Consider the following 27,060-nt stretch of genomic DNA (forward strand, 5'->3'; position numbering starts at 1 on the left):
CAAGCAGCCTCGGTCGCTGCAGACTCCGCAGAATGCACCATGGCCTCAGCCATCTCCATGTGAAGGGTGTTCTGGCTCCTTCTCTCAGGCTTATCAACGGAGGCCCAGCAGTTGATACAGGACCTTCCTTTTGACGGTCAGGCACTGTTTGCTGAGCAGACAGACAATAAATTACACCGGTTAAAGGACTTCTGTACTACATTGAAAACCCTAGAGCTCTACGTCCCACATCTAGCCTGCAAGCGGTTCAACCTGCAATAGCCACAGGGTCAAGGGAGCCAACCCAGGCAGGAGACGGCTCGTAAGAAGAGCAGAGGCTACATACGTCACCAGAGCCACCAGCCTTCGTCCTCTATCCAGTCAGATAGAATGACAAGCAGGCATTTTGAGGGTGCACCTGAGGGTGACCTACCAGACTGTTCCCCAGAGCCATCCTCCTTATGTTTCTCCAACCGCCTCTCTTTTTTCCTCCTTGCATGGACTGTGATAATGTCAGACTGCTAGGTCCTCAACACAGTGGCCCTGGGCTATACCCTCCTTTCTGTCCCCTCTCCAACCTCCCCTTCCCTGTCCCTCTTCAGGGACCCTTCTCACAAAAGTCTTCTTGCACAGAAGGTGAAGCGCCTGCTACAGCTGAAAGTGGTGGAAGACGTTCCTCACGAATACAGGAACAAGAGGTTCTGTTCCTGGTACTTTCTAATGCCAAAGGCCAGGGGCAGTCTAAAACCCATCCTGGACCTGCAAGATCTCAACAAATACCTAAAGAAGTTGAAGTTACACATGGTCTTCCTGGCCTCCATCATCCCCTCCCTGGATCCGGGAGGCTGGTATGCTGCTCTCTACTTGAAGGACACAGATAGGGTTTTTTTTTTTTTTTAAAGCATATAACTTTCATATAGCAATTTTCCAACAACACAGGCACTTCCTTTGCTTCACGGTGAGATCAGATGACTACCTTTTTAGCCTACCAGCAGCACTGAAGGTGTTTACCAAGTGCATGTCAGTGGTAGCAGCTTACCTCCAGCATTGGGGTATCAAAATATACCCATATCTTGATGACTGGATGTTCAAAGGTCGCTCCAGGTACCAAGTCCAAAGGGGCGTCATGATGCTACAGGTCACATGCTGGTCCCTGGGCCTATTGGTGAATGACAAAAAGTCAATGTTAGTTCCAATACAAAGGTTAGAGTTCATCGGAGCAGTGCTCGACTCCACCTGCGCCAGAGCTTTTCTGCCACAGGAGAGGTTCCAGGCAATGATGGACCTCGTTGCGGGGGTCTCTGCGTTCTCTCTAACCACTGCCCGGGTATGTCAGCGTTTGCTAGGCCACATGGAAGCATGTACATATATCGTCCGCCATGCAAGGCTCAGAATGCAACTCTTGCAGCAGTGGCTGGCAACAGTCTATTCCCAGTCCAGAGATCACCTCAGCAGTTCCTTTTTCTCTCACCATGAGTAGTCACTCCATCCAGAGGTAGCCCGATTGCTCTTCCAGAGGTGGGGAACTCTCTGGGTGGACTTGTTCGCCACCAGACAGAACAAGAAATGTCATCAGTTCTGTTTCCTGCAGGGCCTGGGCAAGTGTTCCCTCTCAGATGGCTTTCTCCTTCCATGGTCAGGGGTCCTCATGTACTCGTTCCTGCCGATCCCGCACATCAGCAGAGTCCTGTCAAAGATCAAGAGAGACAAGGCCCAAGTCGTCATGATCACCCCGGTGTGGCCGCACCAACATTGGTTCGGCACACTGATGGACCCGGTGGCGACTGCTCCCTGGCCCCTTCCCGACCGACTGGATCTGATTTCGCAAGATCATGGGTGCCTCCTACACCCCAACCTCGCCTTCCTCCACCTCACAGCGTGGATGCTGTGTGGTTGAACTCGGAGGAGCAGGCCTGCTCTAACGAGGCCCAGCAAGTCCTCCTGGAAAGCAGGAAGCCTTCCACCAGAGCAATTTACCTGGCCAAGTGGATGAGGTTCTCCCACTGGGTGTCTGAGTGTAGCATCTCTCCGTCGCGCTCTTCCTTACAATCTGTCTTAGATTACCTGCTTCATCTTAAGAACCAGGGGCTGGCCCTCTCTCTTCCATCAGGGTGCACCTTGCGGCCATCTTCGCTTTTCACCCACCAATCCAGGGTCATACGATTTTCTCTCATGACATGTCGCTCAGATTCCTGAGGGGCCTCGGAGAGACTCTTCCCGCTGGTCCGGGCCTCTGTCCCACAGTGGGACCTTAACTTGGTTCCTTCTAGGCTCACGGGCCCATCCTTTGAGCCTATGGCCTCCTGCTCCCTTTCCCACCGGTCATGGAAGGTTGCTTTCCTTGTGGTGGTAACATCGGCAAGATGAGTGTTGGAGATTTAAAGCCCTGACATCGGAACTGCCGTATATAGTGTTCTACAAGGACAAAGTTCTACTGTGACTCCATCTGGCCTTTCTGCCGAAAGTGGTGTCTTCCTTCCATGTCAACCAGGACATCCTCCTCCTGGTGTTTTGTCTGAAGCTGCACACCACTAGTGAGGAAAGGAGGCTACATGCCCTGGATGTCAGACGTGCACTGGCATTTTACCTGGAGCATACCAAGCCCTTCCGCAGGTCGACCCAGCTCTTCATCACGACAGTGGACAGGATGAAGGGCCTTCTGGTGTCCTCAAAGAGGATTTCCAACTGGATCACCACCTGCATCCAGACCTGTTACAAGCTAGCACAGGTCCCACTGCTGCTGATTGTGAGGGCCCATTTGACTGAAGTTCAGGCATCCTCAGCAGCCTTCCTGGCGCACATTCCCATCCAGGACATTTGCAGAGTCACGACGTGGTCTTCGGTTCACACGTTCACGGTGCATTATACCATCACTCAGCAGGCCAGAGATGACTCTGAGTTCGGCAGAGCTGTGTTGCAGTCTACACGTCTATGAACTCCTACCTGCCTCTGTTGGTACTGCTTGGGAGTCATCTAATATGGAACGGACATGAGCAAGCACTTGAAGAAGAAAAGACAGTTACTTGTTCTGTAACTGGTGTTCTTCGAGATGTGTTGCTCATGTCCATTCCATAACCCACTCTCCTTCCCCACTGTCGGAGTTTCTGGCAAGAAGGAACTGAGGCTGGGGGGAGCCAGCGGCGCCCCTTATACCACAGCATGTGCACGCCACTCCAGAGGGTGCCAGAGCAAGTCCCCTACGGATACCACTAAATTTTCAGTTTTCACAGTGGGAAGAGGTAAATAGTGAAGTCCTGGAAGGATCTGTACTGGGACCAGTGCTGTTCAACATATTCATACGTGATTTGGAAAAGGGGGTAAACAGTGAGGTGACAAAGTTTGCAAGTGATACAAAATTACTCAAGATAGTTAAGTCCAAAGCAGACTGGGAAGAATTGCAAAGGCTCTCACAGAACTGCCAGACACAGTGGCAGAGGACATTCAGTGTTGATACATGTAAAGTAATGCGTGTTGGAAAACATCATCCCAATGATACATGCATACAAAATGAGTTGTTACCACTATGGAAAGAGATCTTGGAGTCATTGTGGATAGTTCTCTGAAAATGTCTGCTCAGTGTGCAGCAGCAGTCAAAAAAAAGTTTACAGTGTTAGGAACCATTGGGAAAGGGATGGATTTATAATAGAAAATATCATAATGCCCCTATATAAATCGATCATACAGCCACACTTTGAATACCGTGTGCAGTGTATCCCTATCTCCAAAAAGATTATTAGAATTGGAAGGAGTACAGAGAAGGGAAGTAAAAGTGATTAAGGATATGGAACAGCTTCCATACAAACAGAGATTAAAAAACCTGGGACTGGTCAGCTTAGAAAAGAGATGACTGAAGGGATCATAGAACTTCCCAAAAATAATTCCTAGAGCTTCTCATTTAGAAAAACATCCAATCTTGATTTAAGAATCATCAGTGATGGAAAATCCACCATGACTTTTGGTTATTTACCCTCACTGTTAAAAAATTATGCATTGTTTCCTGTCTGATTTTTGTCTAGCTTCAACTTCCAGCCATTGGATTGTTACACCATACTTTGCTAGATCTAAGAGCCAACTGTTAAATATTTGTTCCCCAGATAGGTACTTATACACTGTAATCATGTCACCCCTTAACTTTCTCTTTGTTAAACTGAATAGATTGAGCTCTTATGCTATTAGCACCCAGATAATTTTAAAGTTATTCACTTTCTATTTTTTTAGATTTACAAATCTACAAAGTGCAATGACATCCGCCAAACAGGTTACTGCCCGCGGGGTCCATTTTGTGCATTTGCACATGTTGAAAGTGAGTATGAGAACGGTTCTTTTGTAACAATGTTAATAAAATTCCCACAATCATGCAGTAGAGAATGTTTGTTTTTATTTCACTTAAAAAAAAAGAAAGAAAGAAAAAGAAATGTTTTATCCTTTTCTGTTACCTTGCATCTATGATTTCATCACTACTTTGCATCAAACTCCTCATGGCAACAGTGGAAGTAGAAAATGTATTACTTGTGAAATGGACTGTACCTGTTGTTTATTTGGGCCCCAGCAAACACTTATGTAGATATTCTACTTTAAGCATGTAAATAGCCCCATCAATTTCAATGGGACTACTAACATGTTTAAAGGTATTAGAGCGATATGGTGAATGAGGTAATATCTTTTATTGGACAAGCTTCTTACCTCACTCACCTGTCTCTCTAATACCTTGGAACTGACATGACTATAACAACACATGTTTAAAGGTGAGTATGTGTATAAGTATTTGCAGGACCTGGTGCTTTAGTAACCTGCAGAGAGGTGTCACGGACAAGTGACGCTTCCCTTACCCTCTCCCATCCTCAGCACTTCCAGGCTGTTGTAGCCAAGAAGCAGGAAAGAGGCACATCTTTTTAGAGTTCTCCTACTTACTGTTTTCACGTATATGAAAAAGATTAATACATTGAAGAGGTGTGACACTTTAGCAGTCATAAAATTCCTAGAAATGCTGTAGCCCTACATTCCAATTGATAAGTAAATTTACTAAGTATTTCCTCTGTGAACAAAACAGCAGAAACCTATTTTTCAGGGTCAAATGCTGTTGATGGGAACTGCATATGTTTCAGGGAAGGAGGAAACAAAGCACAGTGCACCAGAGACAGAAATTGAGACTTTATATTGACTTCAGTAAGAACAGGATCAGGCCTAATCCCCTACCTCCACTCGCACTATCCAATGATACAGAAAGGGTTGTGATTTTTGTGTTACTCCTGAGGGAATTCTGCACCAAAAAATTAAATTCTGGGCCAAAAAAATAAAAATTCCATGCACTATATTTTAAAATTCTGCAAAGTCTGCCTATTTTATTTGTCAGTAAATAAATGTGGAGGCCCCAAGCATAGCAGTGGGGAGCACTAGCTGCATGGAGGTGAGAAATCGCCCTGCAGTCCCTTACCCGCATGGGACATGAACTCAGCTATGAAGCTGCTCCTGACACTGACCCAGTGCAAGGGCTGGGGCTGCCCCACAAACACCACGGGGCCCTGCCCCTCCATGCCAGGTGCACCAAGATAGCTGGTGAGAAGGGCAGAGTCTTGCATGCAAGCCCAGCCATGGCCCCCGATCCAGGTGTGGGATCGGCTAAGCCTGCTTGCCCAACTGTGGGGGGGATCTAGGTACTTGCTGAGAGAGTTCAGGGTGTGGCAATCTGGGTGTGAGGTGCTCAGTGAGGGGTCCAGCTGCAGGGGGATCTGGATGCACAGGGGCTGGTGGGGTGAGAGGTTCCGGATTTAGGGGGAAATGGACTCTGCAGGGGGTCCAGGTGAAGGTGTTTGGGGCTCAGGAAGGGGTGTCTAGGTGTGGGGGGGATGGGGTTTAGCAAGGGGATCTGGGTGTGGAGGACTCAGTGGGGGGTCTGGGTGCTGGGGGAGTGGGGTTGGGGTCTGGGTGCAGCTGGTTGGGGCTTGGTGGGGAGGGGGTCCGGGTGCAGGAGGTTTATCAGAGTGATCCAGGTGCTGGGGGGGTCTGGGTGCAGGGGGTGATGCAGGGGGTGAGGCTTGGTGGTGTAGAGGCTCAGGTAGGGGGGGCTCGTTGGGGGTGGTCTGGGTATGGGTGGGTCCAGATGTACAGGGATTGGGTGGATGTGGGAGCAGCTCCCCATACAGTGACCCCTCCCCCCACAGCTGAGGAACAATGATGGCAGGAAGTGGGCAGGGAGTGCGGAGCTTCCTGCAGCCGCAGGAGGTTTCTGGGAGTTCGTCTGACCCAGCCATGGCCATACCTTACAAGGGAAGAGGAAGTCATCTCCCTCCCTGGCTGCAGCACAGCTGAGATTAGCAGCTGAGCCCAGTGCAGGGTAGGAGCCACTGTGGGTAGGAGCCACAGAATTACTTTTCTGCCGGGTGCCCGAAACAATGCACCTGTGCAGCTGGGGAGGGATGTGTGACCACTTTTGTGGCTTACCTTTGCTTCCTCGTCAGAGAGTCATTTTTCTGCAGGGAAGCAAAGAAATATGCAAGGGACATGAATTCTGCATGCACACAGTGATGCAGAATTGCCCCAGGAGTAGTGTGTGGAGCATGTGTGGTTCAGGCTCTTCATAAAAGACAAAAGAGAGTGAGAAGATAGTGGTAACATAGGGAGGGGTATTCAGAACTAGGTCAGGACTTTACTTCCTTTCCTCCCATATCATCAAAATATTTGCAGCTGGGAGCCAGGTCAGGATTTACTGGGAGTAAAAAGAATGCAAAAGTTGGATTGACATCAAGTAGTGATAGGAGATTCAAGTGGCCCATTCTTTCTATATAGGTTCTTATGTAGCTCTTACCACTGTGGTTTCTCTGTCTCTCTCTGCCAGTAGCAACAGCCCTTAGCTCAGTCCTGCAATCCTGACCTTCCACCTCTCTTGCTCAAGTATGATCAGTAGAAAAGAATCCTTCCATATTTCCAGTGGGAGGAAGAGAGAGAGGCTCCATAGCCAGGAACCCTATCTCATAAGAAAGGTGACAGGGAGAATCTTATCCCATGGCTCCTGTTTCTTTGTCCCCTAAGATTCTGTATGCATCTCCCCCTATCTTCAGTGAGACCCTAGTTTCTCAGACCAGGCAATCCCTTTTGCCCCATTATGCAGGGGAGGCACAAAGTCTCTTACGCCCACTCCCCTTCCCCATGGCTGTAAGGGAGAGAGATTCCTCTCATCTTTGGAGGTTCTTCAGAAGCAGCTGACATCCTCTTCTCTTCATTTTTTGTGGAAGCTGGCAGGTCGGGTCCCTTTCACTATCCACTGGAACTGGGCTTCCACTGGTGTCATTGCTGCTACTCTGCTCCCTTTTAGGTCTCACCTATCAGTCCTCTCCCACTGGTTGGGGTAGCGCACAATTCTTTCAACTGGCACAGTCCCCAAAGAGTCTTCTCTGTTAACAGGGGAGGATTGAAACCCTGTCCCAAAGGGTGAAGAGCAGTGGGGAATTGCCAGCTGCCTCTGAAAAACTTACCAGGGGAATGAGCCAGTCAGCTACTCCTAAAAACATTGGAAGGGAAGCCATGGGCTTCTGTAGGACTCTTCAGTGCTGTTGGTGCTCTGATTGTCAGTGTATCAAAAACACGCACTTCCATTTGACTTCCTAGAAGATTGCACCCCTTCATGTTGGACCCAGACCTGGCCATAGCAACCCACGCGTTCATGATCTCCAGTCTAATGTATCAGAGGGGTAGCCGTGTTAGTCTGGATCTGTAAAGCAGCAAAGAGTCCTGTGGCACCTTATAGACTAACAGATGTATCGGATCCGACGAAGTGGGTATTCACCCACGAAAGCTTATGCTCCAATACATCTGTTAGTCTATAGGGTGCCACAGGACTCTTTGCTGCTTTTACAGAGTCTAATGCTGATTGTAGGAATGAAGCCATACCTGAAAAAGCTCTGATTTTAAAAAAAAACACAAAAACCAGCCAATTTGATTAGCAGCAGGTTGTCATGAGTGCATTACCCTGATACTCCACTCTACACTGGCTGTCTGGTGAATAGAGAGCCCCTTTCAAAGGCTGTGTCCTAATATTCAAAGCCCTCCATGGGATTGGCCCAAATTCTCTGAGAGATCGTCTTTTCCTTAGCAACCACCTCGTATAGTAGCTATGTCCCAGTGGAACAATGAAATCGTTGACCAACTAGGGGAGGCTGATGAATGCAAATGTCAGAACTTTTGCAGGAACTGGACCTAGACTATGGTACTCACTCCTTCAAGGAATTAGAATGCTACACAGTATTCCAAATGTAATGCCAAACTCATTTCTGTGACTTTTCCTCAATAAGTACATAAAACATGAGCAAAAATGCCAATAAACTAATCACGCCAGTTCCCTTATAGGCTAGAAAGGAAGGGAGCGAGACTATTTCTATTTTTAAAAACTTGGGAGGCACTCCAATCCTACTTTGATGGGGACTGTATAAGTATGTAAATAAATATGTTCATTTATGGGATTTGGGATTGATGTGCAGCTTTGTATATGGGGAGCGAAGCTAACTGAACAAGGAGGGCTGGAGCAGTGACCTAGAAGGGAGTGTGAGGGTGGCAGTAACCAGAACTGCACTTCTGATGTGAGGGTGTGAGGGGCTGCTGGGCAGTATTTTTCCTCTAGACTTAATAGAGATGACAGTGACTTTAACTGCCTCGTAAAGCAATCCAGAATGAGGACACAACCCCAAGGGAGAGTGGAAGTAAATAACATTAGATAAGTCAGCATCTTCTGGTCTTCACATCCATTTTTTGCATATTCAGTCAGGCAGAGGATGAGCAGGGGGGCTACCTGTGTTCCTTCTGCAGAGTGCTGGCGCTTAGTCTGGAGTCTGTCTGCCCAATGATAGTTATTACTCATCTCCCCTGTGTCTCCTTTGTTTTTCAATTGTCCCCTACTCCTGCACTTGATACATAAGACAAAGGAAATATGTTGGATACAGCATTTGGACACAGAGTACAAAGGCAGAATTATGCAGTAATTAAAACATAGCTCATCAGGTATAAAAATTACACCATGAGAAACAATCCTCAACTATGCTATCTCCCCTGAAGAGAGGTAATGGTGCTGAATTTACATGTCCCACTGTTCCATCTGTTCATTATCATGGCATGTACTCTTCTGCATGATGTCATAACTGTTAGTTGTCCTTGGCAGAAGGAAGGTTTGTGCAGGACACAGTTTATTATGGCCCTTCAGAAATACAGTTGTGAACAGAGATGAAAAATAAGAAACATTTTGAATAGAAAATTTTGGCTAAATCTGTGGAATTTCTTCAGGGGATGATCAGATATTTTTTTTTCTAGCCCTGTTTCTTTTTTTAATACCACGTGTTCATGAATCAAGGGGTAAGGAATGTCAGTCAGCTTATTCAACTAAATATCTGTTGCTAATGCATTATTTGTGTAGAAAACCCACAAAAACCTAAATGTGCAAATTTTTAATAAATACCATTTTAAAGAGTACGTTTATTTATATATTCCAAAGGGCAGTAAGTAATGAGTATCTAAATTAACCAAATCTGAAATGTTCAATAGAATACTGATGATGTCTTCAGAACACCAGGAAGTGATGTGTGGGTCCAGTTACTCTGAATTAATTTTTCTGGCATAAAAATTGACATTAAATAGTTAGAATGACCACTTAAATGTCAATATTTTCTTAGTTTACTATATCCACTTAAGATAAGCAGTGGAAATTCCAGATTCTTCTTCGAGTAGTGTCCCTGTGGATGCTCCATTGTGGGTGTGTGTGTTCCTGCACCTTTGATTGAAGATCTTTGGTAGCAGTGTCCATTTGGCCTGGACATGCTTTCTGTGTCTTTCATGCTCTGCCTCACGGCTAATTAATGTCTGCACAGGTGAACTGCCTTCTAAATCCCCGCTGGCTAGAGACAGAGTGATTAGCAGTCCATTCGCTCATACTTTAGATCTTTAGAATTGTTTTTCAGATACTCTTAGTGTTTTCGTCAGTTTTTTCTTCTTAGTGTTATAGGGTTTCCATTAGTTTCTTTCCTTTTTTAAAGAAAAAGAAATGTTTTTATTTTATCTCTGTCCTTCCCCAGGGATTGCCCCCAGTAGAGGGCATGCCCAGCTTCCCTGGGTTTAAGAAGTGCCTGTCCTTCAGGGAGGCTATACTGGCTATGCTGCATCCGATGAGGTGAGCTGTAGCTCACGAAAGCTCATGCTCAAATAAATTGGTTAGTCTCTAAGGTGCCACAAGTACTCCTTTTCTTTTTGCGAAGACAGACTAACACGGCTGTTACTCTGAAACCTGGTTACAGACAGACATTCCCATTGCGTTTAGTGCCTCGGAGAGGCCCATATTCCATAAAAGTGTACTTTTTGCCAGCAGCTAAAAGCCAGATCCTGAAAAATCCAGGAATTAAAGTTAAAGCTACTCTTTATGGAGGGAGCTCTTCAACCTGTGCCTGACCCTGGCCCCGAATCTCCTTGACAGCATGAACCATCACTAGAGCATTTTACTCCCAAAGAGGGGGAGCTGAGAAAGAAGTCTTCAGATTTCCCTCGCAAGATCTCCCAAAAGAGAGCTGTAAGGCCTCATACTGAATCCCAAACCAGCCAGATGAGATCCCCAGCACATTCAGTTACTTTGGCACTGATGGCTAAAAGCATGGTACGCACAACTCGCATGGGTCTTCCGATGCATACACAGCTAGTAAGCTATGGGCACAGGCTCAAAAACAGTGGCAAAGCCTGTCAGAGACGAATTTACGCTATACTGTGTCTACGAAGACATCATCAGTGCAGAAACTCTTGGTACCAATAACTTCAAAACAACCCTCGTCAGACCACCTGTCTTGAGCAAGATTGCTGGATTCCTTCGTACTGATGAGTCAACACCAACACGCCCTGGCAGTACCAATTGTGGCACCGCAGGAGTTTCGGTTTTCCAGGGACCTCATGGTATCTGAGACCCCAGAGTCCATTCTACTCAGTACCGGGGGTTCGGAACTGAGTGCATCTTGAAGCCCAGAATCACCACCAGCACTGAGGCGTTCAGCTCCACTAATATCTAGCAGAGTCTCAGATAGTGACCAGGAGGATATCCTCTCTCGGCATTTGGCATGGTCCTTCTCTCTACCAACCAGGGCCTTCTCAGCTACATCCTCACTCTTTGTTTCAGCCCCCATGATATGACCAACAGTGGATTCCGCCACCCATGCCCTTTCTACCATCCCAGTGGCAATACTAGGATCCATGGGCAGCCTACAGGCACCATGCTTCCCAGGCATTTAGTGTCACCCACTGGGAGTCTGAGATGCTCAGATCTCAGATGCTCTCCTCCAACCTCTGTCTCCAGAACCTCATAAGGAAACTGAGGAGCAGGAAATCAGACTCGCAGATGAGGCCACACCGCAAACCAATATCTCCTCTTCTTTCCCAGATGAGGTGGCAATGTCCCCTCCACTGTCCATAGCAGACGATTTCAGACTCTTTCAGGACCTTACAAAGAGGTTGGGGGAGACGCTGCAGATCCCTCTCAAGGAGGTGAAGGACACTAACCGTAAGTTGTTGGACAAACTGCATATGCCCTCCTCTCAAAGATCACCCTCCCAATTAATGAAGCGTGCTTGGATCCAGCTAATGTCATATGGCAAACACCAGCCTCAGTCACACCAACATGCAAACTGGCCAACAAATATACTATGTCCCTTCCAAGAATACAGCATTCCTTTTTTCACACCCTCCACCTAATTCCATCATTGTGGATGTGGTGAATTCTCATGGCCGCCAACATCACATGAAATCCACCCCCTTATGATAGAGACTGGAAAAGACTTGACTTATTTGGAAGGAAGGTGTACTCCTCAGCGACCTTGTAATTTAGAATTGCGAACTACCAGGCCTTAATGGCAAAATATGACCACATCAGTTATGCCAAAAGACCACCTGCCAGAAGCACAATGAGAACAGTTTAGGCCATCATACATGGGGGCAGTTAGTAGTCAGAACAGCACTCCAGACTGCACTAGATGCCACGGATACAGCAGCCCACTTGGTATCAACAGTGGTAGTGATGTCATGGGAGTTATGGCTACACCTTTCAGGGCTGCCAAAAGAGGTACAGACGATGGCCAAGGACCTCCCTTTCAAAGGCTCCAAATTATTTGCAGATAAGACTGATGCATCACTCCATGCTCTCAAGGACTCCAGGGCCACACTTCGGTCATTGGGGATATACACACAAGGTCAGAAAAAGAAATTTAGTCCTCAGTCCTCCCACAAATCATGTCTGTCTCAGTACCTATCACAGCACCGCTATGAGCCACAGCGAAAGAAGTCTCAATTTCAGAGGTGAAAACCACCAGTCCCTCAACCTCCCAACCTTCCACCTCAAAACCCTAGTTTTGATGCCTTGGTTGAGGCCCTGAGAGACCACTCCCTACAACATCAGCTGCAACTCACGAACCATTTGCATCCCTTTGAATGCTGCCTTTCTCTGTTCCTCCAAAATTGGGTCTTGGAGATGATCTCCAATGGATACTCTATCCATTTCACCTCCCTCCCTCCCTGTCCCTCGTCAGAGACCCTTCTCACTAGAGACTGTTAAGACAGGAGATAGATCACCTGCTATGCCTGGGAGCCATAGAACCTATTCTGGCTCATCTCGGAGGCAAAAGCTTTTATTCATGATATTTCCTGATCTCTCCCCTTCCCCTCCCCCTCTCCCCCCCCCCCAAAAAAAAAAGAAAAAGAAGGTTGGAGACTCCTAGTGGATCTCAGAGCACTGAACAAATACGAGCAGGCACAAAAATTGAAGACTGTCAGAATAGCAGCGATTATTCCATCTCTGGAACAGGAAGATTCATTCTTGGTCTTGACCTCCAGTCAGAAATACTTGTGCTCTTTTTCTTCCACTCATGAGAAATGCGCTCACAAAAATCATGACAGACAACATAGTGTGCATGTACTACATAAATCATCAAGGGGGTGCTTTAGCACTTCCATAGCTTTAGCACTTCCATGCCAAGGGAATTGGCACATTGGGCACAATGTTTTAATTTCTGCCGCCTACCTACTGGGAGTGCAACGTACCACAGCAGTGTCAGTTGCAAGTTGTCACATGACCACGAGCGGGAAATGAACTCAACGGTACTCCGCAGCATAGTTTAACAATGGGGAACCCCAACAATAGACTTGTTCGCTATTTACTTGAACAGGAAATGCCCCTGCTATTGCTCCAGAGATGGTCTCGGAAAACACTCATTAGGGGACGTTCTCCTTCTCCTAGCAGAAAAAGGCGTCCTATATGTCTTTCCCCATTTCCTCTGCTCCTGAAAGTCCTGATAAAAATAAAAAGAGAAAAAGCAAATGTTATACTGATTGGTCACACCTGGCTGAGACAGATGTGGTACCCATACCTGTCTCAGCTTCTGACATGTCCACCAGTCCCTCTTCAACCCACTCCTTATCTCCTCTCACAGAGCAAAGGACAAACTCTCCATCCCAACCTACGGAAACTCTATCTTAAGGCGTGGGTCCTTCATGGTTCCAGTACATAGAGAGCTGCTGCTCTAAAGAGGTGCAGGAAGTGTTACTACACAGTAGAAAATGGTCTACCCAATGCACTTACCTGCAAAAGTGGACAAAGTTTCAGGTTTGGTGTAATTCCAAACAAATCACCCCAGTATTTTCCATACTCACTGTAGTGTTGAACTACATACTAGTTCTAGAGAGGACAGGACTATCTCTCAGTATTCTCAAATTACACCTGGTGACCATGACAGCTTTCCATCAAGTGATAGAGGGATACTTGGTTTTCACACACCCAAAAACTACAAAGATTCCTCAAGAACATGGTGAACCTCTTTCGCCAACCCAGACACCCCACTCCAATGTGGGACCTAAATCTAGTTTTAAAGGGCCTAATTAGGCCGTCCTTTAAACTTGCTTGTTACATACCTGTCAATGAAGACAGCATACTCTTAGTGACCATTACTTCAGCAAGGAGAATAGAGGAGACAGAGGCATTAATGGTACCCCCCGCACCCTCTTCACAGCATTCTTTAAAGACAAGTTCACTCATAGGCCACATTCAAAGTTCATTCCCCAGGTGGACTCATCTTTTCATGTAAATCAACTTGTTCACCTCCCCACCTTTTACCCAAAGCCTCAATGTGACAACAGGGAGGCTGTACTATATATGCTAGATGTTAGGAGGGTCTTGGCCTTTTATTTGGACAGGACAAAGGCCTTTAGGAAATGTCCTAAGCACTTCCTATCCATTGTGGAAAGGTCAAAAAACACAATGATATCAGCCCAGAGACTCTCCAGATGGGTCTGTATTAGTCGTTGCTATCATGCTCACAGTGTGTTACCTCCATCTGGGATCTGTACACATTCCATGAGATTGGTTTTCACCTCTGTTGCTTTCCTCAAGAATGTTCCTATCTTGGAAATCTGCAGATGGCAGAGACTTGGCTGTCTGCTTATACATTTGCAGAACACTATGCGATTACTGGAGGCTCTGCTTCTGATGCTATCTTCGGCTCCACAGTATCATCCATAAGAGACTTGACTCCAAAGTCCCACTTTCCCATCAAGGATACTGCTCGAGGGTCACCTACAGTGGAGCACCCATAGGGACACTACTCGAAGAAGAAGAGGAAGTTACTCACCTTGTGCAATAACGATGGTTCTTCGAGATGTGTATCCCTATGGGTGCTCCACAACCCACCCTCCTCCCCTCTACTTTGGAGTTCTCAATAAGGGCTGTATGGTAGAGAAGGTGGTTTGCCCAGGAGGGTGGTTTTCCCATGCAGCGCTAATTAATCTTGAGACAGAGCACAAGGGAGGGAGAGCGTATGTGCGGGCCAAATGGACTCTGTTACCAAAGATGTCCAATGAAAGGTGCAGGGACGCATGAACACCTAGCGTGGAGCACTCATATGGGGACACATGTCGAAGAACTATCATTACTGCACAAGGTGAGTAACCATCTTCTTTTGATGGGATTCTATAGATCACTCTACAGCCAGGTAGAGTGAAAAAAGGAGTAATTCAGTGTACAGTGTTGTGTTTACCTTAGCAACCCGGAGTCCTACAAATGTTGTCTTTTAAACACTATAGTATCTTAGATTCTTGAAAATACAGCAACATCTGTAATAAGACTGTATATTCTTGGGATGCAGATCTTTTTTTGTTTCTGTGGATTTTTGTTGGACCATTTAATGAGGAAAAGCCTTCTGAGTTACAAACATATATTTGGTACTAAGTTTGTTACTGGCCACAAATATATAAATATTACATTACACCATTTTCAAATTGACTTTGTTTATATTATTATGCTTTCAGAAACAACGTTTTTATTTGTGTAGTTAAATGTTTCCATATCAGAGGTGGTGTTGTTGTGTTTGGTTTTGGGTATGTAATTGTTGAATTCACACAGCTAAATACAAAATCTGTGTGTAATTTGTTGGGGATTCCTTCAACAGAGGACACCATGAATGTAGTCATACTGCAAACTGGTTGTCAATCAAAGCCAGGCCCTCATCTGTTTTCAGCAGACAGCATAGGAATTGCAAATGAATGGAGCAGCAGTCTTAACTCCACAAACAGCATTACAAATAACAATGGGCAGTCTGGAAATGTAAGTTTAAATACTTCTGAAAAAGTTACTGCTAATGATCACTGTGCCAATATATAATTGTTTGTTTTATTTATCAAACATCTCTTTTTACTATATGTATATTACAACAAAAAAGAAGCACCTTACTTAGACATTAAAAAGTCAATACAAATCAGCCCTCACATGTGGCAATAAAGGTTTTTAACTGGTTCTGAATACCTAGTGTAATGCCTGGCCTCTACCTGAGTACCCGATTTAATTTTTTATTACCTCTGTTTTTTCTCTCTCTTTCTTTCTTTGTCGATGCAGTGAGGTGACTGTAGGTACTCAGGTACTACAGTGAGAAGTGTCATATAAATACCTAAATAGAATTCCTTTAATCAGGGAACCCCAACATTTGTTATGTAAACACAGGACACCATAAGGTTGGTTTCCCTTTTGGAAAGTTTTCATTAAAGCAAGCTCCTGTCTTGCTACAGCTCTCCTTTTTATTGTTTTCTGTTAACAGGAAAATCAGATAAGAATTTGAATATACAACTATGCACTTGACATTTTACTTTAAAGCTATCTTCAGGCTGTTTTTGGAGCCATTGTATATTTGGTAGTTAAGAGGCTCTCCAGTATCAGAGTAATGAGTATGATGTAAATTATCCTATTCTGCCAAATTGAGTTGAAGGGAAAAGGAGATGGAATTGATTATAGAGTCTTTTTTCTCTACCATTTAGCCATACTTGGAAATGGATCATGTTGGTATGCAACAGTTATTTTGAGGTAGTTATTGTGGTTAGATGTTCAGCTGCATGTTTGTGTGTTCTCCCTGTGTGCTGTCCCAGCTCTGCTCAGATAGCTGGTGCAGCAGACCTCGAGCGAACCGTCAAATGACTACACTATTCTTTAAGGTATGAAGGCACCTAGCTAGGTTTATTGTCGACGAAGCAAGGTACTGGTATCCCACAGACTCTACTGGACCACTGATACATGTATACCCATAACAATGAACACAGCTCAGTCAGTGGCAGGACTTTCCATTTCCCTCTCGGCTGGCCAAAGACACTCCCTCTGAGATCCATCTTTATACACCAATACAAATAAGTAACATATTGCCCCGACGTATCAGGATGCCACCTTCTGACGTATTTGGGTGCTACCCTTGCACCTGTAGGTTCAATCATAACATCTCTATCCATCATGCTGTCATCCTGACCTTATCTTTAGGATGTGTCAGTGTGTTCCTGTTATCTTTGGGGAATGTGCTGGTATTGAGGTGTTTTGATACCACCCTTCTGGAATATGCTTGCGTGAGTGCTCAGTGCCCAACACCTCTTAGGAATGTGTTTTTGCAATATCAGCCCTGTGCTTGCCAAATTCTGTGAGCAGGGCCTGCCTCTTGCTCACAACCTGACTGCTTCATATCAGCAAAGTTTTGACCACTACTTTAGTTCAGGAGTCTGATACAAAGGCTTATGTCTCAGGCTGTCTTCCTACTACAGCTCTGAAGATCAGAACCCCTGGTCTAGCCCTTCCTACCTCTTCATTTACTTGATTTTTCATGTTTCATGAGCAACAAAGACCCTTCTGTAGCTCATGAGTATATGTGTATTTATTGGTAGAACTTTCACTAACAGGTTTCCAACACTAGTAGCTTTTTGTTTGGAAGATTAAAGCAGAAATCAAATATAGGTTACATGTTTTAAAATAAGGTTAAAAGGAAATGGCTAATAAATGTGTTTAAAAATCCAGAGGTCTTTATTGATGCAGGTTCTGCAGCTTCACACGGTTGCCTTTGGCCAACCATAAAGATATATCTGTGTAGCTGTCTACACTGTGCCTTAGCTCTCCAGTATGAAATCTACTCCTACAGCTCCCTCCAAAAAGCACTTCAGGGGACTGTCAGGGGCATACCTGTTCCACAGTAGGAACCACTCCTTTTTCTGCACAGGAACTTGAGTTCCATTGGACTCCTTGGCTCAATTCTGTTTGCTCCTGAGGCTTTCAGCAGTGACCTATAAGAGGCACCTCCTCCCTCAGAAACTCTTCAATCTGCTCCCACTTCCAGGTGACTGTGTAAGAGTACCAGGGAGAGTCTAATGGCTATCTTGTCCACAGGAACTCTCCTGCTGTTCAAGGACTAAGTTTCATCAGTTCTCTCCACCCTCCCATGTTCTTATACTCAATCATTTGCTGCAGTTAATCTAGATTAATTATTAATTGCCACAGTTTCTTACCTTTGCCATTGCCTTGATTAATTACTTAGCTGCTGTTATCTCCTCCATGCTTCCAGGATCCACCTTCTGAGACTTAAACTCCTGCCTTCTTATCTGCTCTTCCCCTGCACCCTGGTCTCTTCTTTTCCTCTTCCCACTTCTTGAGCTCTGTTGTGTTTTCTCTTTTACACTTCTCTCTTCCACCATCTTAATCTAATCCCAGTCTATTGTAATTTAGATATTTACTGGGCAACTCCTCCCTCCCTGCTTCTCCCTATCCCAACTACACCTTTTCCTTCTTGCCTCTGGCAATATCTCTCTCAACTGCAGCCTGCTGTCACCCATTTCTTCTTTGTAGTCATCTTGATTAGCCACTGATGCCCCTTCTTGCTGGCTCCAACTTAGTTGCTGTTCCCTCTTATCATTACTCCCCTCTTTTCTGCTATTCCTAAAATTCTTGTGGTGGTTTTCCTTCTGCTGCTGCCTTTACGCCCCACTGAATTCTCTCTTTCTCTCCCCTAGTGCTATCTTCATAGCATCTTCTCCTCTCTTTCTTTCACCCTGCAAAAAGGCATCATCAGCAAAGGCATTCTGCCTTCAGATGTTTGTTACTTCAAACTGCTTCCAGAGAGGAGGGATGGTCCAATAATTAGGGCACTTGCTTTGGACTTGGGAGGCCTGAGTTTATTTCCCTACTATGTCCCACACATCTTGTGTGGCCTTGGGCAAGTCACTTAGCCTCTCTTTGCCTCAGTTCCACATCTGTAAATGAGGGTAAAAGTATTTCCTACTTGTATAGATATGTTGTGAGGATAAATGCATTAAAGATTGTGGGCATGCTATGGTGATGGAGGAGGCCATATAATCACTTTACATGGATTCCTCCCTCACTTACCCATGGTACATCCTTACTCATGCATCTGAGTCTTTGCTCCCCTTTTTGTCCGTTTGGCTGTCTTCTGTTATTCCATGGCCTTATCCTTCCTCCCCATTTCAGTGGGTGACTCTCTTCCTTTCTCTCATTTCAGTCCTCACCCCCTTTTCTGGGAAGTTTAACTTCCACATTGTCCCCTGCTGATTATTCTAACTCTCAACTGATTATTGTAGCCACCTCGAGGTCTTCCCTTAAACTCATATTGGGTCCTTTACCTCCATTTTCTGACGTCAGCTTTGAACCAGCTTATGTTACCCACCTTTGTCACTTTCTTAACTTAATCTTCATCAAGCACGGCTTTTCCCCTAAACTCTTAATTTCTGCATACCTGCTTTCTAACCACTCTTTTCCATTTTAACATAATTAATTACTCTCCTCTGACTGCATCACACAAGCCTTACATAACCTCTAGTCCATGAACAACTCAGATTCCTCTTCAGCTTTCAACATGATCCTTCATTTCATCATTTTTTGTCATTTCTTCCCTTGGTGCCATCCTCTTCTCTACACTCAACCCTTTTCTTCACTGTCACATCATTTGTGTTGTTCCACCATCCCCATATTTGACTATCTTGTCACATCAATTTCTTCCATTCCTGCTTCTGTGCTGCTAAGTGTGTGTCTACACAGGGATAAAAGCCTGCGGCTGGCCCAGGTCCCCTTGCTTGGGCTTTGGCTCTGGGGCTGAAAAATCACTGTGGAGACCCTCAGGCTGGAGTCCAAGCCCGGGGACCCTTCACTCTCTCACAGTCCCAGAGCTTGGGCTCCAGTCCGAGCCGAAATGTCTACACAGCAAATTTTTTCAGCCCCAGGGTCTGAGCCCTGTGAGCCTGAGTCAGCTGGCCTGGGCCAGCTGCAGGTTTTTATCCCCTTGTAGACAAACCCTGAGTGCGTTAAAAGAAAGTCTAAGGGTTTTGCAGATGCTTTCAACTAAAGTTCATTCTTTTTTCCACCAGTTCTGTCTACATATTTGACACTTATGCCTACGACTCCTGCTGCCTATTCTCTACCCTTGACTCTCTCCTGAAGCCTCTTCTGCAGCTACCCCCTCCTCTTTCAACCTAGATCTTGCTGGGTTTTTTTTCCCCAAGGAGAACATTGATATATCAGAGGCAGTGTTCCTCTTCTCCCCTTTCTTTCCAACCTTCACCTTCTCTTCCTTCACCCTTTCACTAATGCAGACACATCTTTCTTAACCTCTTCTGCCATCCCATTTTTGTGGTCCATTAATTTCCTGCTCTTCACCTCCAAGTTCCTTGAGCGTACTGTCTACTTCAGTTTCCTCTAACTCTCTCTGTTCCTTCATTGTCTCGCATGATGGCTCATCCTCTTTCAAACCCTTTTTCCAGGGCTCTATTCTTGGTCCCTACCTCTACACTGTTCCTCCTGACATCAACTCATGGTTTTAATTACTATGTCTGTGCAGATGACTTCAAAATCACTCTGATCTCCTCCACCCTCAGTTTATTTATGCATCCCTAACTGTCTCATCAATTCTGGATGTCCTGCCCCAAACTCAAATTAACTATGGCACAAATGGAGTGTTCCTCTCAAACACTTGTTTCTTCCTCCCTTTTCTATTACTGTTCATAATTTCACTATCCTCCCAGTTACCCAGGTTTGTAACTTTAGTGTCATTATTCAACTTCTCTCTCTCCTACTCCCCAGACATTCAGTTTTAAAGCCTACAGATTCTTCCTCTGCATCTCAAACATAATCTTTACATTATGCTCTATACATATTGCTAAAATGTCAATTCATGCCCTAGTCATCTGTTGCCTTGATTATTGTAGCTCCTTGGGGTCTTCCATCAAGGTACCATTAAAAGCATCTTTCTTGTCCAATACTCTGACCACCTCTTTCTCTTATTAACACATACCCAAATACCTAACTTGCACTGGCTCTCAGTTCTCTGTCTCAAGGCTCTGCATGTCTCTTCTATCTCCCAACTTCCCTGTTCATGCCTTACATTCTGTCAGCTTTGCACAGCATGACATATCCTTGGTGGTCTCCTCCCATGAGTGATTCAGTGCCTTTTCTTACACAGCCTCAAGACTTAGAATAACCTCACTGACTCATTGCATCATGCAGCCATACTCGACACCTTCAAATGCTTTTCAAGATTGATTGCTTTTGGTTAGCTTTGCAACCATGGAGATAATCTGGTTGGGTAGAAAGTGTATCGGAAATTAGGAATATATGAAAAACAGTGGTCCCAGGAAAAATCTCTGGCCTGTAAGAAACTGGGACTTATTAAAAAAAAAAAAAAAAAAAAAAAAAAGTAAAAGGGGAGGAAAGATGACACCAGTATGCACAGAGGCTGTGATATATATGTGTGTGTATATATGTATGTAATGTGTGTGTATATATGTGTATATACACACCAGAAAGAGCAATGCATTTGCATCACATAGGTATAAGAAACCATGTACAAGGATGAGAAAGAAGCAACATACTTCTCTTTTTACATCAAGTGTGCTAAATCTGAATCTTGCTAGTGGAGCATGTTTTAGGCTCTTCTTAATTCTTTAATGCCATTTTTCCCATTCCACTGTTCACTGTTGGTAATGAGGCCTCAGGCGTGGGGGATGGGAGCCAGGAATAGCCCTTGTTTTCTAATCCGGGAACCGTTTCCCTCTCTGGCCGTGGACAAGTAATTCAATCTTTTTGTCTTTGTTTCCCTATGTATAAAATTTGAGTAAAACTGACCTATCATGAAGGGTTTTTTGAGGATTAATTAGCATTTGTAAATTGCTTTGAAGAAGAAAAGGGCCATGGAACATGTTTTCTGAATTAGAGATGAATACAACAATAAGGCGCTGAACAAATCATAACTAAACATTTTATTACAACATGCGGGGCATATTCTCCCCTTTTTCTTCTGTGCAAGCATTCTACTGACATCAGCATTCTGCACTCTGGGGAGTATAATCACGACTGTACTCTGGCCAACAGACTAAAATTAAACAAAATTCAGCCCTCTCCTCTGAGTTTGACACCACTGGTCCAACGAGTAATCAAATATACTGTATTTGTGCAATGTGGATGAGTTAAGGTTGCTATGAGAACTACTGTACTTAGATTTTTTTAACTCTGATGTTTAAATTTTCACCCTCGTTGCATTTCACACAGTTTTTTTTTTCACTTCCTAGATTTTTTTTTTTTAATAAAGAGAAATATAGATAAGAGAGCAGAAAAACAAAAGCATCACACTGGTGCATGCTTCTTGGAGACACAGTCACCTGTCCTAGGGCACAGTCTGGGGACCCGTTCCTCAGCCATGTCTTGAAAAATTTCCCATATGCTTGGGCTCTGCACCTCAGAATGCTGTCCTGCCACCACACCAGGGAGGATTTTAAGAATTGTTGGGGTTACAGATGAAAACATAGAAAAAAGGCAGCAGATCTTGGTGGTTTTTGTCCTGAACTTTTCCCTTTACATTAAATATGGCAGGAGCACAGTACCCCTATAGGTTCTGTCATTCTTCCAATCCCCATCCCAGATGCAACAGTCTGGAGGCTGAAGTTCACTGTGGATTGTGAACCCCAGAGCAAGGGAAACTTGATTGAGCAAGCAGTTTTCAAATATGAATAACTTCGGGCAGTTTTAGCTCAAGTTTATGTAGCCTTAAAGGTGATGTGCCCCAAACAACCATATAAATGAGCTGTGTTGTGAAGGACTGAACCTGAGAATGGTGGAGGTGTTCAGATCTGGTTTTTAGCTCTAATTTGGAGCTCTTGGTCATGGAGAGCGTTGTCTTTGGTCTTTCCTGTCCAATTTGTCTTTCCAGCTGTGAATCAGTTGTGGAGGAGCACTCTTGACTTCTCACTAGGGCAATGACATTGGCAAGTAATGTCTAAGTTCCGGCAACCATATGTAATAGGCAGAAACTCTGCTCTACCTAATTTTTTTATAGTACTGAGGAACTGTTGGCCGGTTGTCAGAGTGACACTGTATGTCCAGTTTAAAACTTGAAACATGTTTAAATTTAGCAAAGAACTGCTGCTCTAAGAAGAAGCCTCAGGCCAAGTTTGAACTTTAAAAAAAATTAGCTACTTTAGTTATTTTAACTCAAGTAATATATCAAGATAACGGGGGGCAGGACTGTATTTTTATTCTGGCTCAGATAACTCAAAAACAGATTGACTTTCATACAGTTTTCCACCTTTTGAGCATGAAAAGTTTTAGCCCCAAAGGAAACTTCCTCAGAAAGTGATGATTGAACACAGGGTTAGAATAGGTTTTGTTTTGCAACTTTTTTATTATTAAGCATTTATGAAAATTAAAGGTTCCATTTTTAAAATTTGTATTTGTTTGCAGTAGTGCCCACTACGTGCAAGACGCTTTCCAGCCACTTAAGAGGATCCTTGGTCTGAGGAGCTCATAATCTAAGGATAAACAATTAGATAAAATTAAGAGGAATAACAAGCAATTAATATACAAGTCAGCTTGATTCACTATAGATGGTACACAGAGTCTTTAATTAATACAGAGCAGCAATAATTATTGGTAGATTTTAGGCAATATAATTTAGTGACTAAGAAAATAAAAAATAGTTAAAGCATAAACAGGTTAAATAATTCAGTAAAATCAGTTTTACTGAAATATTCCCAATTTTTGTGGCATTTTAAAAATAGATATTAAAATCCAGGTAGATATCAGCACTGTTTGAAAAATCACATTTTTGCCTCTCTTCTCCCTTAATTTAAACAAGATATAAAGAAGGCATGATGAGTGTACAAAATAAAAATACAAAATTACAAAACAAAAGTCCACGAATCCAAAGTTTCTTGAGGTTGAAGATTCATTCTGGAAAACAGTGCCACGTGCTTGACTCTGCCTGAAAGCCAACCATTTCAGCATTACCAGAAAATGTGATGGCCTGTTCTGTTACATCACAGGAAGAAGAAATCCTCAGAGCAAAATTTGTCAAATATGTAAGATCTAACAATGGATTATGCAAAGGTGATTATTGTAGATCACATCATGAAAATCTCACTGATCTCAGCCAATTTGCCCTCCAAATCCTGGTATTGCTGCCAGATCCAGTCCGTGTAATATGTGGCTTCTCCAAATTTACCTATAAAGTGATATTGTCTGAATATGATAATCTCAGTGAAGTAGAGCCTTTCCGAACAAAGAATCCTGAAAAGAATATTGGACATCAACTAACTCATAGTACACATGAAAATTTTAATACATGAGTTTAAAATCAGTTTTTTATTACTTATATTGTTTTCTTTTAAAGTTCACCACCAAAACAAATACTGAAAAATTCCCAGATATTTTTAAAGGTATAAATTTAGCTGTCTTCATATACTGTGCAACGTTGTTTATAGGCATGTCGTTCCCAGTATATTACAGACACAAGATGGGTTAGTTAATATCTTTTATTGGACCAAATGAGACTAGGTTAGAGTTCATAAATGAACTGTTAATGCACGTCAGCAGGGTACACATGAACAATTAGTCCGTGGCAGGCTAGTGCAGGGTAAATTCAAACCCCAGCTTGCCTCAAACTAATGTTTCTGTAAACAAGGCCTTAGTCTTCCATCTTTTATATTGGTAAATAATGTTTGTATCCCATCTGTAAATCCAGGCTCCCTTAATATGATGTAAAGATGATGAAAGAGAGATTTGAATGAATAAATAATTTTAGATGTTGCTAAAATTCTTTTTCTGCGTGTGGTTTTAAGATGCACCATAATCTATCAGTGCTAGAGGCAAGTTCATTACACCATCAATAATAAAGATTCAGTTCCTCTGCAGTGGTATAAAGTACCTGTTTCTAACTCTTAGGGTCAGGGTCACCTGCCCTTAAAGGTGTTACTAGTCCAGGCGTGAATTACTGCCCTAGGCCTTGAGCTAATTTAATTTTGCTTTTTGCTTTTTTTTTTTTTTTTTTTTTTTTTGGAGGAAAGGAAGTTGAAAGGTAACTTTGTTTCTGAGTTAAAGGCATTTGTTTGAAGCTGCTCAGAAATTTGAAATGTTAAGTCACGACAAAGTGAGCAGAGTTCATCTGAGGCAGCCAGCGATGCATTATCAATGTAGTTTATCAAATAGAGATCACTGCCACCACATGGATAACAAATTTAGTTACATTTAATTTATTGTATTTGGTTCTTTTGAACCACAATTTATGAATTAAGGTTTTGTGTAATAAGTATTACAAATCCAATGGCATTTCTCATAAGAGTAGAGATCGATGCCAGATTTAGCCAAAATTCCTTCCTTTGCTCTAACTCCCACCCCTTCTGGAAGTACTGTTCGGTAGGCATCCACCTAACTGCTGTGGACCCACCCAGAAGTTGCTTTATGCCAATGATGAAGTGATTTTTTGTGTGTGTATAGGTGTGGATTGTGACTTTAGGAGCAGTCCTGAGGAAGATGTCGTATGCAAACTGTACCACCCCAAGAGTTAGTCTCAGGAGGCATTGTGACTCAGTGAAACACCACTAAGTCACAATATTTGTCCTGGTTTCTCCTTGCTTTGAGGCCAGGGGGTAGGGATAAGGAATTAATAATTATTTGTTGGTATATGACACCCTCATACTGGCTCAACTGCCCTATCTCGTGAGTTTGTGAATGGCAGGTCCACCGACAGCAATTCCGGGCGCCAAGGCCATTCCTGGGGGGTGTAGGGCCTGGGGTGGAAATGATGAATCCGTCATTTCTGGGACCAACCACGCTGGCCATTCGTGCCGGCCCACTGGGCCCCCCAAAGCACGGGGCTCGGAGCGATCACATGCTCCTGGGAGCCCTGCAACCCATCCCTGGCCCTTGTAAATCACCCAGGCCTCTTGGCAATTGCCCCCTTCGGCAGGCCTGGTGAATGGAGGTGGGGTTAGCTGCAGATCCACCATTTCCACTTACTCATCACTCTCCTGCTCTGTTGTGAGGAAGGATAGGGAAGAAGATAAGCCAACACACAATTCATGCTTATTCCTACATGCCTAGACACTTGTCTGGAAAACCTTTGCAGGTGCAGTTTTTGTGCCTGTGTACATTCTGCTGCTGGAATACTGTGTCCTGTTCTGGTGTCCACAGTTCAAGAAGGATGTTGATAAATTGGAGACGGTTCAGAAAAGAGTCATGAGAATTATTAATGTTTTTTGAAAAACATAACTTACAGTGAAAGACTCCAAGAGCTCAATCTATTTCATTTATCAAATAAAAGATTATGGGGTATTTTGATCAGTCTGTAAGTATGTACATGGGGAACAGAAATTTGATAATGGGCCTTTCAGACTTCCAGACAAAGATATGACAAGATCCAGTGATTGAGAGTTAAAGCTAGACAAATTCAGGCTAGAAATAAGGCATACATTTTTAACGAAGAGGGTAATTAATTATTGGAAGAATTTAACAAGGGTGTGGTAGAATCTTTATCACTGGAATTTTTTTAAATCAAGATTGGGTGTTTTTTTCTAGAAGATATGCTCTAGTTTAATCATAGCTATTGGACTTGAAGCACAAATTAATTCAGAGGAGTTCTGTGGCATGTATTATGTAGGAGGTCAGCCTAGATGACCCCAAAGGTCCATTCTGGCCTTAAAATCTATGAATGTATATAGTGCAAGTCACAGTCTAGGCCATTAACTGTGAAGTGCTTTGGAATGATATGAGATGTAAAGTACCATTTTAAATTGAAAACAAATTAGGCAAATATTTATATTCTATTCTGCAACATATGAGATGTATTTAAAATAGAGCCATAAAATTAAAACTTCCTTAGGTAAAATTTCTTCAAGGAAGAAATTAGGCTGGTATGTTCATGAGCCAACCTAGCTTGAGAAAATGGCTTGTAAGACAGAGCGCCAGTAACACTATTGACAAAATTTTTATTCTAAAACTAGAAGAACATGTTCAGACTGATTAAATATTTAATACAGTTCTAAGTCAAAATTGCCAAGTTTTAATCAAGTTTTAATCTCAGTCACTTACTGGACTTAGTCTAGTTCAGGGTTTCTCAAACTTCATTGCACCATGACCCCCTTCTGACAACAAAAATTACTACATGACTATGGGAAGGGGGATTGAAGATGGCAGCAGGGCTGAAGCCTGATACCTGTTGCCCGGGGGCAAAGCCAAAGCCTGAGCCCCGCTGCCCAGAAGGGGGGCCAAAGCCGAAGCTTGAGGGCTGCAGCCCTGGGCGGGAGATGGTGGTGGCTGTAACCAGAACCCCGCTGCCCTTGGGTGAAGCCAAAGCCTGAGCCCTGCCACCCAGGACTGAAGACTTTGGGCTTCAGCTTCAGCCCTGGGCGATGGGGCTCAGACTTTGGCTTCAGCTCCAGGCTCCAGCAAGTCTAACACAGGGATAGGGTGGAGAAACAGAGAAATCTGTTGCATTTCTGGTTTTA

The 27,060-nt window shown here is 43.9% G+C and overlaps 1 protein-coding gene across 8 annotated transcripts in view; it reads left to right on the top strand.

The window, feature by feature from the left end:
• UNKL (unk like zinc finger) overlaps window positions 1-27,060 on the top strand; it is a 164,465-nt gene that overhangs the window by 59,457 nt on the left and 77,948 nt on the right. For 6 of the 8 annotated variants that reach the window (XM_073361545.2, XM_073361548.2, XM_073361547.2 and 3 more), the window contains 2 exons: window positions 4,198-4,282; window positions 15,429-15,583. In XM_073361545.2, coding sequence (XP_073217646.1) covers window positions 4,198-4,282; window positions 15,429-15,583 — 240 coding nt within the window. The remainder of the gene's footprint in view (window positions 1-4,197; window positions 4,283-15,428; window positions 15,584-27,060) is intronic. The other 2 variants (XM_073361549.2, XM_073361550.2) reach the window with 1 other exon arrangement.

This window comes from Lepidochelys kempii, chromosome 10, assembly GCF_965140285.1.
Source record: "Lepidochelys kempii isolate rLepKem1 chromosome 10, rLepKem1.hap1, whole genome shotgun sequence".
NCBI lineage: Eukaryota > Metazoa > Chordata > Testudines > Cheloniidae > Lepidochelys > Lepidochelys kempii.